The 13,099-nt window shown below is 59.8% G+C and overlaps 1 protein-coding gene across 1 annotated transcript in view; it reads left to right on the forward strand.

Moving 5' to 3' along the window:
• KDM4B (lysine demethylase 4B) overlaps positions 1-13,099 on the forward strand; it is a 140,656-nt gene that overhangs the window by 70,497 nt on the left and 57,060 nt on the right. Inside the window, 2 exon segments of the mRNA XM_082456900.1 lie at positions 6,621-6,670; positions 10,600-10,703. Coding sequence (XP_082313026.1) covers positions 6,621-6,670; positions 10,600-10,703 — 154 coding nt within the window.

Here is a 13,099-nt window from a genome sequence, read left to right on the forward strand (position 1 = left end):
CTTTCCAGAGTACCTCTCTTGCCTCACCTTGAACCGTGACCGTGGGAAGGTCCCTCCTAGTCCTGGATGGCTAAGAATTTTAAATTTTTTAATGTATTTCTTTTAAAAAAAAAAAATTTTTTTTTTTAATTTATTATTTTTGGCTGCTTTAGGTCTTCATTGCTGTGCGCGGGCTTTCTCTAGTTGCGGCGAGCAGGGGCTACTCTTCATTGTGGTGCGCGGGCTTCTCATTGTGGTGGTTTCTCTTGTTGTGGAGCATGGGCTCTAGGCGCACAGGCTTCAGTAGTTGCGGCACACGGGCTCAGTAGTTGTGGCTCGCAGGCTCAGTAGGTGTGGCGCACGGGCTTAGTTGCTCCATAGCATGTAGGATCTTCCTGGATCAGGGCTCGAACCCGTGTCCCTTGCATTGGCAGGTGGACTCCCAACCACCACGCCACCAGGGCAGTCCTAAGAATTTTTTATACAGAACGGTTTGGAATTTAATGTAAATGCTGCACGTAGAAGTCACCTGCAGTTCTTGGAGGTGTCGTGGCTCGTCTCCATGGTGATCACATTAGGGTAGACCGCCTGTGACTGTGCTTCTCTGGGCCCTTTCACTCCTCGCTGCGGGGGAGCAGAGCGAGAGGCCGCTCTGGCCCAGCTCATCTCTAACCAGCGCAGAGATGGCACCTGGGCAACTCGGGGGTGAGGGGAAGCCTGCTCTGTGACTAGCTCATTCCGCTTGGCCGCCCAGACCACGGGGCAGCGCGCCAGGACTGTCCCACTGATGCATGGCTAGAGAGGGCGTGTGTTTGAGGATTGCAGTAAAAACGGCCTTTCCCTATGCCCAGCACACGGGGCGCTGGGGGCTGCTGGCATTCGGAGCTGCCATGGCCTCCTGGGCCCGTGCAGGCGGCTCACTCGTGCCAGGTGGCCTCCAACGTGACATGTGGTCTCGGCACTTCCCGTGGACTCTGCCTTCTTGTTTCTGTTGCTGTCATAGCATGTTAAACGGCGAGGGGCCTGTCTGCCCCGGCCTTGTGCAGACACTGTGAAATTAACTTCCTCACCCTCCAACTCGCGTCGGGCTGAACTGACATTTCCAAAGGGCTCCTGGCTGGACCCCTGCTCTTGGCACGCTCTGCTCAGCAGAGAGGAGGGGCGGGGAGCCGAGCCTCGCGCCGGTGGAAGCTGTCAGGCTGGACGATGGAAGAAATCCTGAGTGCTCTTGTCACCCGGAGGAGAGTCACACGCATCTCAGAACAGATACAGTCCGTATTATAGCGCTTCATACCTGGCTCTGAGCAAAACGGTTCTGCAGGGCCCTGGCAGAGGCCAAGGGGGCCTCTCGGGGATGGGCAGCAGGGTTTGAGAGTCAGGACCCCATCAACTCTCATTACCCTTGCAGCTGACGGGAGCGTGTGGGAATTACCTCGTTACCGTGGCAACGCGCCCTCCTCACAGGGTAATCCGTCCACTCTGACGGGTCCTGTAGCCCAGGGTGGCCGGCCAGCCGAGCAAACGGGCCCCGTCGGGGGTGCGATGCCTTCCACTGGAGCGTCCCGTTCCTCGTCTTGACAACTTGCCCCGGGACCACAGGTTTTCTTGCTGGCCTGAGAGGCAGCGGCCCACCTGGCATTGTCTGTCCCTGGCCCGGGAGAGGAAGGGCAGCGGCCAGCCCCACCCACCTTGCCTCCCGAGGTCTCATGTGGCCGTCCCGGGGCAGCGGTACACGGGCTCCCTGGACCTCCTGGGGGTCAGCTGGGCACAAGGTACCGTGGTGCACACCCCTCACTCAGCACAGCCCTCCCCCCTGGGAGGTGGTCCCGGACACCCGTTCCCTGGGCCAGAGGGCACTGGGCGGTGGGAGTCCACACCCAGAGGCCCGGGCTCCTGCATGGCCTGAAGCCCCTTGCTTCTTCTGCAGAACCGATGGCCCCGAGCAGGTCCCTGCTCTCCACGATGGCCCATGTTCCTCTTCCTGACACACTCATTTAATTTTTAACTCACAAGGCATTTGCTTATTTATTTTCATTGTTCTTGATAATAATTCTAAGCCATTAGAGGGGAAAATTATATTCAAAAATGCTGTTTCACACTTTATTTGTTTGATGATTTAGAGCGATAGAAAATAGCACATTTGCTGGCTTTTATAGTCTGATAATTATTCACATCCATCAAGCCATTCCAGGGGAATAAACAAAACACCAAGAAAATGACACCATTAATAGCATACTCCACTGCAGACAGGAAGCCTTTCCCGGGCCAGCGTCTTGGGAGGATGGACGCGGCCTGTCCCCTGCCCAAGGCCTTGAGAGCCTGCCCGCAGAGGATGTGTTTCCTTTCAACTACCTGCTGCTTCTGGGCCCAAGAGCCGCCCTCCCGCTGGACTGAGGCCTCTGCCCAACCAGCACCCACGGCCCCCTGGCTTCTAGAGCTTCTTGACTGGACTCCGGCCTGACCTCAGCAGGGCCCACGGGACGCCCACCTCTGGCCAGGGGTGCACCCCTACAGCGTCCAGCCTCAGTCCGTCCTTGGCCCCCCGTAAGCACGTCCGACCCCTGCACACGTGTCAGGACGCAGGTCTGGGACGCAATCGCTGGCCGCTCTGGCCCCAGGCCTCCCTCTTGGCCTATGCCAGGTGTGTGGGTTTCCGCGTTGCCTTTTTGGGGGTGACCGTGATTGGAGGGGGTGCATCCCCTACTCTAGACGTCAAGTGTGAAAGAAGAAACCTGGAAAGGAGAGGCTGGGGGACGCCCACCTGGCAGGGCCAGCCCGCCCATCTCTCCCCCAGACCAGGGGGTCGCTTCCTTCTGGAACGTGGCCTCTGGACTCTGGTCACTGCCGGAAGCCTTCCCGTCAGCCGGTCGTTTGAACAGTGAAACTGCTGGACTGGGACGGTCTCTTCGCCATTGTGTGGCTTTGCATGTGCCTCGTGTCCTCTGCCGTTACCTCCTGGGCTATATAGCAGATCTAAAATTGCTTTATTTTCTCGCCGAAGCCCCTGGTATTTGCAGACGACTGCCTTTCTGAAAAAGGCGTCTGGCAGACGATGCCTGAATTCGTCTCTCTCGGCCTCCTCGGCGATTCCACAACATTAAACCCGGAGTTATGGGGCCTGTCCAGTCCTGCTGCAGCCTCCGCGGGGTCACCTGGAGCGGTTGCCAGGGACACCGAGCTGACAGCGCCGAGTTTTCCACGACTTTCTGGTTGAGTGTCATCCAGAAGTGCTTTGTGTAAAACGTTGACCGGAGGAGAGAAAGGGCGGGGGAGGGGCGCACAGGATGGGCTGATAAAATACATGGAGAAGGTCCGGAGGGGCCTGCCTGGCCGCTCTCAGGACCGGGGCTCGTGTGCTGTGGCCGGAGGGACCTGCGTGACCCCGCGTGGGCAGCCCGACCCTCTGCAGACTCCCCCAAGGGGTCTCCCCCATTTCTGACTCTGCCCCCTGAAGCCCCTGGTCTGTTGTCCCTCCCATCCCTCCCCGGATTCTGGGAGTGGCTCTGCCCGTTCCTGTATCCTGACACGTCCAGATTCTTCTGCCGTGACTTCTGTGCTGGCCTGGAGTGAGCTGACCACCAGGGGGCACCCAGCTGCAGCCCAGTCCCTGGGGAGGAGCATGGTGACGGGGGCGTCTGGGGGTGGGATGTGGTCAGCCCAGGGGAGGCGGGGGCTGGTGGACCAAGGAGACGGCCACTGTGTAGCAGGACACGTGGGAAACCAGTCTCGTGCTGGTGGAGAGCGGGATGGGGGAGCCCGGGGGGCTCTGTGTGGGCTTGGGCAGGGCTGACCGCCGGCTGGGAAACCTCGCACCGGCCCAGTCGTGAGATGGACATGGACCCGGGCAGGCCGTCTGTCCAAGGAAACATGCAAGCACCCTTTGCCGCCCAGGCGACCCGGGCTGCCACGTCCAGAGAGCAGCTGCCTGGGGTTGCAGGCAGGCAAAGCAGATTGATTTTGGCCGTGAGGTTTGACCTTGTGATGGGGACGGAGTTCCCAGGGAACCCCATATTGGCGACCAGAAAAACCGACTCTGTTGTACGGCCCCAGAACCTGCTCACTAATGGCCAGACAGATGCTTGCCTGCCTCGAGAGTCAGCGAGCAGCCCTGCTCAGCCCAAAGAGCTGCTTTGCCTTCTTTTTTTTTCCTCCCAGAGCCAAGCCTTAGAGTCAGGGATGCCCCGACCCAGTGGCGTGACACCAGGCGGGGCTGTAACAAGGTTAACGTGCCCCGGTCCCAGGCTGGAGACTATGCAAGGCTCTGCCATGGGGGACCCTCGGTCTGGGGACTTTCCTTCAGTGGTGAATGTCGGCCCTGCTGGGAGGCCAGCTCTGTAGCCGGCTCACCTGGGCCTCCATTGCTCTGGGCTTGCCTGGGACCCCGGAGGGGAGGGCCGTGGCAGGGAGGGGGCTCTGTGGGCACCTGCCGCCCGCATCGCTGGCAGGCCAGCGGAACTCGGGGAGCCATTACAACTGCACAGATGGAGCCTCTACCGCCCTCCCTGCCTCCTTTGAATGGACGGCCCACGCTCCGCGCTTGTTTCGTTAAGGACCAGGACCCCAGTTCTGCCCGCCTCCCCCTGAAGACTGAGGTTTTCAGCTTGCTGAAGCCCTGGGTGCGGGCTGGGGGAGCACAGGGGCTTCTCAGCACCTCCCAGGCTGTCGCCGGGTCGTTCCAAGCCGTGGGAGGCGCAGCGTGCTCTTGGCCGTCACAGTCCAGACGTCCCCCGTGGCTGCCGGCTTCCTGTCCACGAGTCCTTTCTAATCTCTCCAGGGGCTGCTCTTGTGAACACTCAGCCCAGCCTCCTGCAGTTTGTACTTTCCGATAACAGAGGAGCCACGTTCCGATGTGTTAAACTTTTAACATCCACCAGATTCAATTAATCTTATCTTTACAACTCCCAATTACAGGCGGTAATTAAGTGAAAGCAGCATTGTAGACTGGCAATATTGCATTAATCATCACAGCCTTGGAGCCATAAGTTAGTTCCTTCCCGTCCTCAGGCATCTTCCCAGAAGGGGCAGAATGTTTTATTTCCCTGTTTGGTGGGGGGACGTTAATCCCACAGAGGTGCTTTGGATTGGGATTAATTTTTATCATCTTTATGTAAGTGATAAAAGGCCATTTAAAAAAGAGTCACCTCCTCTTTGTCCAGATAATGGGCAATTCTCTGATGACAGCAGAGTTAAAGGTGCCACGGCCACCTCCAGGGCCCTGAAACATGCCCAGGAATTAATTATTTTTATCCTGTTAGATTAGAGACAGCACAATGTTCACCTTATCTCCTACCCTTGCCCCCTTTTATGTTATTAAAAGTAACGATAAACCTTCCAGCTGGAGTGGACTCAGCCAGCTACTGAGTCTGGGCGATCTTCCGCGTTCCGTGTCGCTCCCCATTTGGCTTCCTGCCCTGTGGGGGAGGAGGGAGCAGCCGCGGGGTACATCCTCCTGTGGACGCGTTCTAGAATTGCAGAGACTGCCGTTGTTATTCTGGAGCACGGTCCCCGCCCCCTGCAGCACTGCTGACATCGGGTGGGTCATTCTCTACTGGGGCGCATCCTGGGCGCTGTGGCGTGTGGAGCAGCGTCCCTCCCCCACCCCCTCGATGCCAGGACCACTCCCCCAGTCGTGACAACTAGAAATGTGTCAGACGTGGCCCAGTGTTCCCAGGGGGCAGGATTGCCGGATCCTGGAGTTTCTCCCGGATGGGACGGGACTCGGATGCTCTAGTAGCTCTACCGTTGGACACTTTATCACCCTCCCTCCTCCTCTGGACAGCGGCCCTACCACGGCCCGCCTTTGCTTGAAAATGGAGGTTTCCTGGACTTCCTTGGCGGTCCAGTGGTTAAGACTCTGTGCTTCCACTGCAGGGGGCGAGGGTTCGATCCCTGGTCGGGGAACTAAGATCCCCGCATACCTCGTGGTGCAGCCAAAATAAAAAAAAGAAAAGAAAAGAAAATGGAGGTTTCTATCTTGCCCAAGTGCCCTCGGGTGGGCTGGGGGAGGCACGTCGGTTGGGCTGGGGCTTCTGGACCCCTGGCCCCTGGCTGTCCCTCCTGGCACCGCCCTCTGCCAGGAAAGCGTCCCGGGTATCCCCACAGGCTGGCTCGCATCAGCGGGTGACACTCTCGCTTCATCTGTTTGCAGACTTTCACCTTACATCTTTTTTAATTTATGACAGAGCCGCAATTATCTTTCAAATGTAAAAACGTGTGAAAATACAACTTATGAAAGTGGGTGACGAATGAAGTCTTGCCCCTTCCTGAAGCTTCTTTCCCCTTGGCTCCTGGGGCTGGGGGGACAGCCCAGGATGCTTCCGTCCTCCTCCTTGGTTCCAATCCAGTGCTCTTTACTTTATGTTTTGCTTTCTAAGCCTCGTTGAGGTTTAGTGCTGCTTAACTGGGAATGTCTCCACTCCTGCAATTCCGAGGGTGTGTCACCGCCCCCCAAGTCCTGGGTCCTGGGCCTCCACCTCACCCCTCCTCCCATCCGTGTGGCATCCCCAGACCCCGACCGCCCCTCCCCTACGCTGACCGCAGCCGCCCGGCTCTGCCCTGTGCCGGCCCGCGTGTCTCCTGGGGCCCTCAGCCGTGCAGCGGCCACACACTCTCCCCTCTGACGTGCCTCCCTTCTCTCGTAGGTACGCCATCCCCCCAGAGCATGGCAAGCGCCTGGAGCGTCTGGCAATCGGTAGGTGCCTGGGGCCCACTGGGGCCAGGGTGGGCGGCGGGCTGGCAGCCTCTCCCTCCCCGGCTTCACGCTATTGTGTGGGGGTCGGTGTCCCGGAGGGTGATGTGCTCCAGGTGTCCTGGCTGTGTTCCACTCCCTTCCCTGGCGGTCAGGTCGTGGACCCCCGCTGTGGGTCTGTCGCTTCACGAAAGCCGCATGGATGCCGTCGCTTCAGCACTCTTGTTTTCTAGCCTCTTGGCCCGGAGTTCGGGACAGGACCGCAGGCTTTGCCGGCTGGGGGCAGCCCGTGCTCCCCCCGCCCCCCAGCACCTGGTGCTGCGTCCACACTTTTCTGTCTTTATGGAGTCTTTGCTCAGTCTAGAACACGAGAAGTCCAGTTTGGAGGTTCCGTGCGGCCACGTGGGGACTGCAGGGCCATCTGCTAATCCCGTGCAGGGTCGGGTCACCCGGGCTCCCTCCACCACCTGGATTGAGACCCTCGCTAGGGCCTCTTGGGCTGACAGGATTTGTCGGAGAGGGTCCCGGGCTGCTTCCGGGGCTCTGACCCCCCCGGTAAAGGCCGGCCCTCAGGGCATGGGATCCTTAGAGACAAGCCAGACACCCAGGCTGGGGGGCGCGGAGGCTTCTGTGTGCCCCGATGGGGGGGCCGGGCTATGGCCCCCCATCGCTCTCATCTCACACCTGTCCTGTCCCCACGGAGACCCGTGTCCTGAGGGCGGATGGTTGTCAGTGCCTGGACAGACGTTCACAGACCCCACCGGCCCAGCGGGCGGGCACTCGCTGTGCAGCCAAGAACAGCCCCTCCCTCTCAGGCAGCACCCGGGTGAGGGTGAGGTCTGCCGCGCAGACAGCACGGGGCCTCAGGCCACCCCGACCCCCGTGGCAGCAGTAGGCAGCCGGCACCCCAAGGTGGCCGCGGAACCTTCCGAAGCCATGGCCTGGCGTTGGTGAGGCTCCCTGCCTGCACTTGACCTGGGGGTGGGAACGGCCCATCTCTCTGCCCAGCAGATTCTCGCTGCGGGGTTGGCGGGGTCGACGGGGTCCCGGGTGGGAGGGAGGCCGTCAGGTGAGTTGGGCAGGTGCCCCCGGGCCCAGTTCCTATGCAGAGGCCATCGTCATGTCACCTTTTATGTTGGAAACTTGGACCTTGACCTCATGGACAGGGCTGGAGCCGCTCTGGGGAACATGCTTCTCTCGGGAGAAATTCCAGTGCAGGCGGGCATAGCAAAGGCCGATTTAACTTACTTACTGAGCTCGACAGTAAAATCGAAATTAATTTTTTTCCCATTATGTTTTTTAAAATGCAAATTTAAAATGTCTTTTCCTATTGTATTAGCTTCCTGTTGATGTAACAAGTTACCACAAACTCAGTGGCTTAAAACAACACAGATCCCCTCAATTTTGCTGTGAACCTTAAACTACTCAAAAAAACCTAATTAAAAAACCCCACAGATTTATTTTCTTACACTTCTGGAGGCCAGAAGTCCACAGTGAGCCTCTAGGGGCTAAAATCAAGGCATCAGCAGGGCTGGCTCCTTCAGGAAGCCCCGGAGGAGAACCCGATTCCTGGCTTCTATGGCTTTTGAAGGAGCTGCATCCTGGGCGTGGGGCCGCGTCGCTCTCATTTCTGTCTCCCTGGTCTGTGGTCTAGTCTCTCTCTGACCCCCTCTTATAAGGACCCTCCGGATGACACTGACCCCCTGGGTGATCCAGGCCCATCCCCGTCTCAGGGGCCTGAACTTCATCCCGTCTGCAGAGTTCCTCCTACCACTGAGGGAACCTTCCACCGGTTGCGGGGATCGGGACATGGACGTCTTGGGGGCCACTGTTCAGCCCCCCGCACCTGCAGAGCCACGGGGATCAGTGCGGGTGCTCTCTGGGGACCACGTCGCTGACACCCCCGGGCCTTGCCTGCAGCTTCTGTTCTTCCTGTTCAGAGGGGGTTGCACTTAGCCATGCCTGGCTGTTCTCCCTCAGTATGCCTTTTCCACTAGAAGAGTTTTGGGTGATCGGAGCGCCAACTAGAGAAGCCGGATGCAGGATCCTGTGGGGCCCCCCGCCGACCCCAGACAGTGCCACAGCCGCTCTCCCTGGAGCTCGCCCTGCGCTCTGTTCCCGCAGCCGGGGCTGCTGCCGGGTCCTTTCTGATGCCCGGACCTGGATGCTGGCTCGCTTGCTTCCTGGGCGTCTGAAGGAGGCTCAGTGGCCGGGGCTGGGAGAGGAAGAGTCGGCTAGCAGGGAGGCCGCCCCGTCCTTGCTTCTCGAAAAATCCAGACTCATTAAGTCAAGCAGCTCCTGGAATTCAGGAAAGGGGCTGTCAGCTCCGGAGGAGGGGCGGGAGCCTCGTGCTTCCTCTGCAGCCCCTCACTCAGGACTGCTCTCCCCTCCTCGGAGGAAGGATGGGGGAGGCTCCAGGGCAAGTGACTCACTGCCCTCCTAGGTGTCCCTTCCAAACTTTTTGGGGGCATGCGTCACAGGCTCCATTACTGAGATGGGTGGAATGGGTTTGCAATTAATATGGAAAATGAATAGCCGTGCTCTGAATGGGCTCGCTGGGAGAGTTGTGCGGCCCACGGGGAGAGCATTAATGTGTTGGCGCGTTATTGGTGCTAATCATTTAAAATGTGCTCCTTTATTAGAGCTTTAATGAGAGCCACTTAAACTGTGCATTAAAAAGAGGAACTGCAGAGAGGCCGGCGGGCCGGGCGGCAGGCAGCCGTAACTCTAATTGAAATGCTTTTAGTGCAGAGCATAGCTGCTGGATTCAGTCATCCCTGGCCCTTTCCAGAGCCTTGCCATTGTGTCCCTGCAGTGAGGGGCCTCCTGCAGCCTTGGCATGTGGGTGGGGCCACGCGGGTGCGCACGTGCGTACACGCACGCACGCGCACACACGCACGCGCACACACACACGTGCCCTCTTTAACCAGCAGCCTGTCGAGGGTGTGCGCTGGCCGGGAGGCTGGGCCCGGTCTGGGTCGGCTTCCAGAAGGGTCCTGGGGCTGCCTGCGTCTGGGGATCAGTCCCAGAGGGAGGTGGGCGCTCGGGAGCGCGTGCTGGCGCCGCTGCTGTGGGGACTCATCCCACACCTCGAGGAGCCGTGTGGCAGCCCTCCTGTGCCCACTCTCTGTGCGGGTTTGAGCTGAGGAGCCTGGCCGCCGTGGGCAGAACCTGGGACTGGCTTTTTCTTAACCACGAGACACACGTGTCATTGACTTGAGTTTCAGCCAACAGGTGATGTGGGAACGTCCCTGAACTGTGTTAGTGAAGCATGGTTTCTGGGCAGGTAGAGCTGGTGGTGGGCTTTCCGTAGGCTCGCGGAGCCTATCCCTGTTTTAAATTAGTTACTTGGCGCATCGTGGGGCAGAGGGCGCAGGGGCTGTGAGCGCAGACAGAGGGTTAGGGCCTGTGGGCGCGGCCTGCGTTGGCCCTGTGTGTCTGGGGCCGAGGGTGGGCGGGTTGTCGCCCGGGCCTCCGTGTCCTCACCTGCCTGGTGGCGGTGGGACCACGTGGGTGGAGAGCCTGCGCCACTCAGGCGGCCCCCCTCTTTGTTGTGGACTCGTCAGTGTTGGGGGGCGGCGGGAGACCCCACTCACTCCTTGTGGTCACCGTGTGTCTGGTCAAGACCGGCAGCTCCCCTGTCCTGTCTCCGGGCTGTGCTCTCACGTGGCCGAGTGACCGTGTGGAAGCAACGCAGTGGCTTTTGTCTGGGGGGAGGTCGGGGTGGGCGGCGGTCTCTGGGCAGCCGCACCCTGTCCGCGACCGTGGGTGTGTGCTGTGGGTGCGCGCCTCGTCACCCAGGACCCCGTCCCGCAGTCCCCTGTGTGTTGCGTTCCCTCGGGGCCTCGGAGGAAAGGGCTGCCCGGAGAGAGGCGTCCCGGCTGCCCCGCCGCCCCGTCCCGCCAGGCTGATGCTGGTCTTCTCTGCTCTAGGCTTCTTCCCCGGGAGCTCCCAGGGCTGCGACGCTTTCCTTCGGCACAAGATGACCCTCATCTCGCCCATCATCCTCAAGAAGTACGGGATCCCGTTCAGCCGGGTACGTAGGGGCTGGGCACGGACCACCTGCTCGTGGGGGGCTTCTGGGGCCCGTGCCCTGGTGACCACGAGTGCCCCAGGAAACTGGCGTCTTAACCCTGGAGAAGGTTCTAGGGCGATGGCAAGCCAGGGCAGGGCCGTCAGCCTCCAGCTCTTCCAGGGTGGGGAGTGAGGATGGAAGAGGGGCAGTCGGGAGGGGCCTTGACTCTCCTTCCCGCCCAAACCCAGATGTCGGCAGGTCCCGCGGGCCGGGCTGGGGAGTGGACGGTCGGGGCAGCTCCTGTGGACCCGGCAGGAAGCGCTGGGGAGCCGGGCGCTCCTCCTGGGAGTCCCTTCCCGCCCACCCGTGCCTGGGCAGACGCCTTTGAGAGAGCAAATACCTGTTCAGAAATGAAACAGCTGGCTCCCTCGCAGCGTGAAGGCTGTGAACTCATGCAGTTTCCTGCTCCAGAGGCTGCTCCTCTGGTCCGCGTGGGGCTGTGAGGAGTGAGGCCACGCTGGGAGCCGGGTTGGCAGGGACCCCACTGCCTGCGGAGGGCGGGCAGGGGCTGAGCCCCGGGGCCAGGCCGCCTCTGCCCCGGGAGTGGGCCCAGCTGTCGTCACTCCAGGCCAGTCCTTCCCTGCAGACAGCCCTCCTGGACGGGGGAGTCTACGCCCCGGTCCCTGCGTGGGTCCAGGCGAGAGGCCTGTGCCCAGAACTTACCGGACAGGCGCGTGGGCCGTGGCACCGAGAGCAGGGGGCAGAGGAGACTGTCCGGGGACCCGGCTTCTGCAGGTTTCCCCGAAGAGCGCTTCGTCAGGCGCAGGAGCGAGTTCTGGGAGCGGACCTTCGTGCCTCTCTCTGGCCAAGGGTGTCAGCAGGTCAGAAATTGTTCTGACGTTTCAGTCAAACCGCCTGCAGCATCAGCACGCAGATCGGGGATTCGCCTTTCTATCGGGGCCGCAGCTGCTGCTCATGCTTATTAGGTAGTGGGATATTTCGCTCTGAGAAACGCAGCTTTCCGTGCTTCCCTCTTCCCACCCACCCCACCCGCCCCCGTCTTCTGGTTGGAACATCATTCTTTGCCAGGAACCTCGCAGACAGATCACGGCATTGCTCACGGAAGTGAGAGGTACTTGCTCTCCCATCCCTTTGTCGCGGACGTTCTCCAGAGTGGTGCTTCCTGGAGAGGGATGCCGGTCGCAGGAGTCAGCTGGCGGGCAGCCTTGTTCTCCTGGGTCGGTGCCAGTGTGGCCCTGCAGCTTGTATGCGAAATGCCTGACCCAAAGGCGGCGGCGGCTTCCTGGCCCGGAGGGGCTGCTGGTGACTGGAGAGAGGCCGGGCTCTGCAGCCACAGTGGCTGCCCACGGGGCCCAGACAGAGCTTCGTCCCAAGGCCCTTGTCCAGCAGCAGGGAGCCCTCCGTGGGCCGCCGGCCTCAGGACCAGGCTCCAGGCCCTGCAGCGTCAGGCTCCGTGTGGAGCCCCTCATCTGAATTCCTGGTGGCCTTCAGAGTGACGCCCCACACTCCGCTTATAAATCTTTGTAATGGTATTTACTTCTAGAAGAAAAAGCAGATCGATAGCAGAGCTTTTTAATAATTAAAAGTGTGTATTTCTGTGATCTGCCACAGACTTCCTCATTTATTCTTGGAGAGCTCGCACAAGCAGCCGACCGCCGCGCTTCCTCTGTGACTGGCGTCTGGGGCTGGCGCTCCCTCCACTACTGATTGCTTTGCGTCACGGCCTATCTGTCATCCCAAGCGCCCTCTAATTTATTGTCGGGATAATGTTGACGGTGGTGACACGGAGGACAGACATCGTGGGTTTGAAATGGAGCCACCAGGATGTAGATTTTCTGACAGGAACATAATCTTCTTGTTGCTCTAAGTGAGCGCATCTTCTGTTCTGGGCCTTGATTTATGGGCGAGATCGGGCGGGGGACCAGGCCCTCAGTGTGCCTCTCCCCACCGGGGCTCCAGCTCGGTGACGGGGACCCTGCTGTGTCCCCGAGGCTCAAGCAGGCCAGTGCACGCACGGAGGCGTTCTGGAAAGCGAGATAGCGCTTTACAGAATCAGCTCCAGTAGGATAAGAACATCAGTAATTGCATTTAAAAGCACATCCCCAAACCCGAATTTTATTTATCTCACTTGACGAGGCTCTGAGTCCTGCAGCAGAAGCTGGCCCAGGGGACCCTTCCTGAGAACGAGGATGCTGGCTGCTGGGCCCTGGGGACACTACATGTCCCCTCCTCCCCCATCTTCTGCCGTCGCTTCATCCCCGCACGCGGCTGTCACTTGGACAGGAATTTAAAAATATAACTTAATGCACACTGACTTCCCTTGATGGGTACAATTCATTATTTGAAAAGAAAAATATCTCCGTGTTCTTAAGGACTGGCTTTTCTCCAGGCTACGT

The sequence above is a fragment of the Balaenoptera physalus genome (assembly GCF_965194825.1).
Source record: "Balaenoptera physalus genome assembly, chromosome: 3".
Taxonomy (NCBI): Eukaryota; Metazoa; Chordata; class Mammalia; order Artiodactyla; family Balaenopteridae; genus Balaenoptera; species Balaenoptera physalus.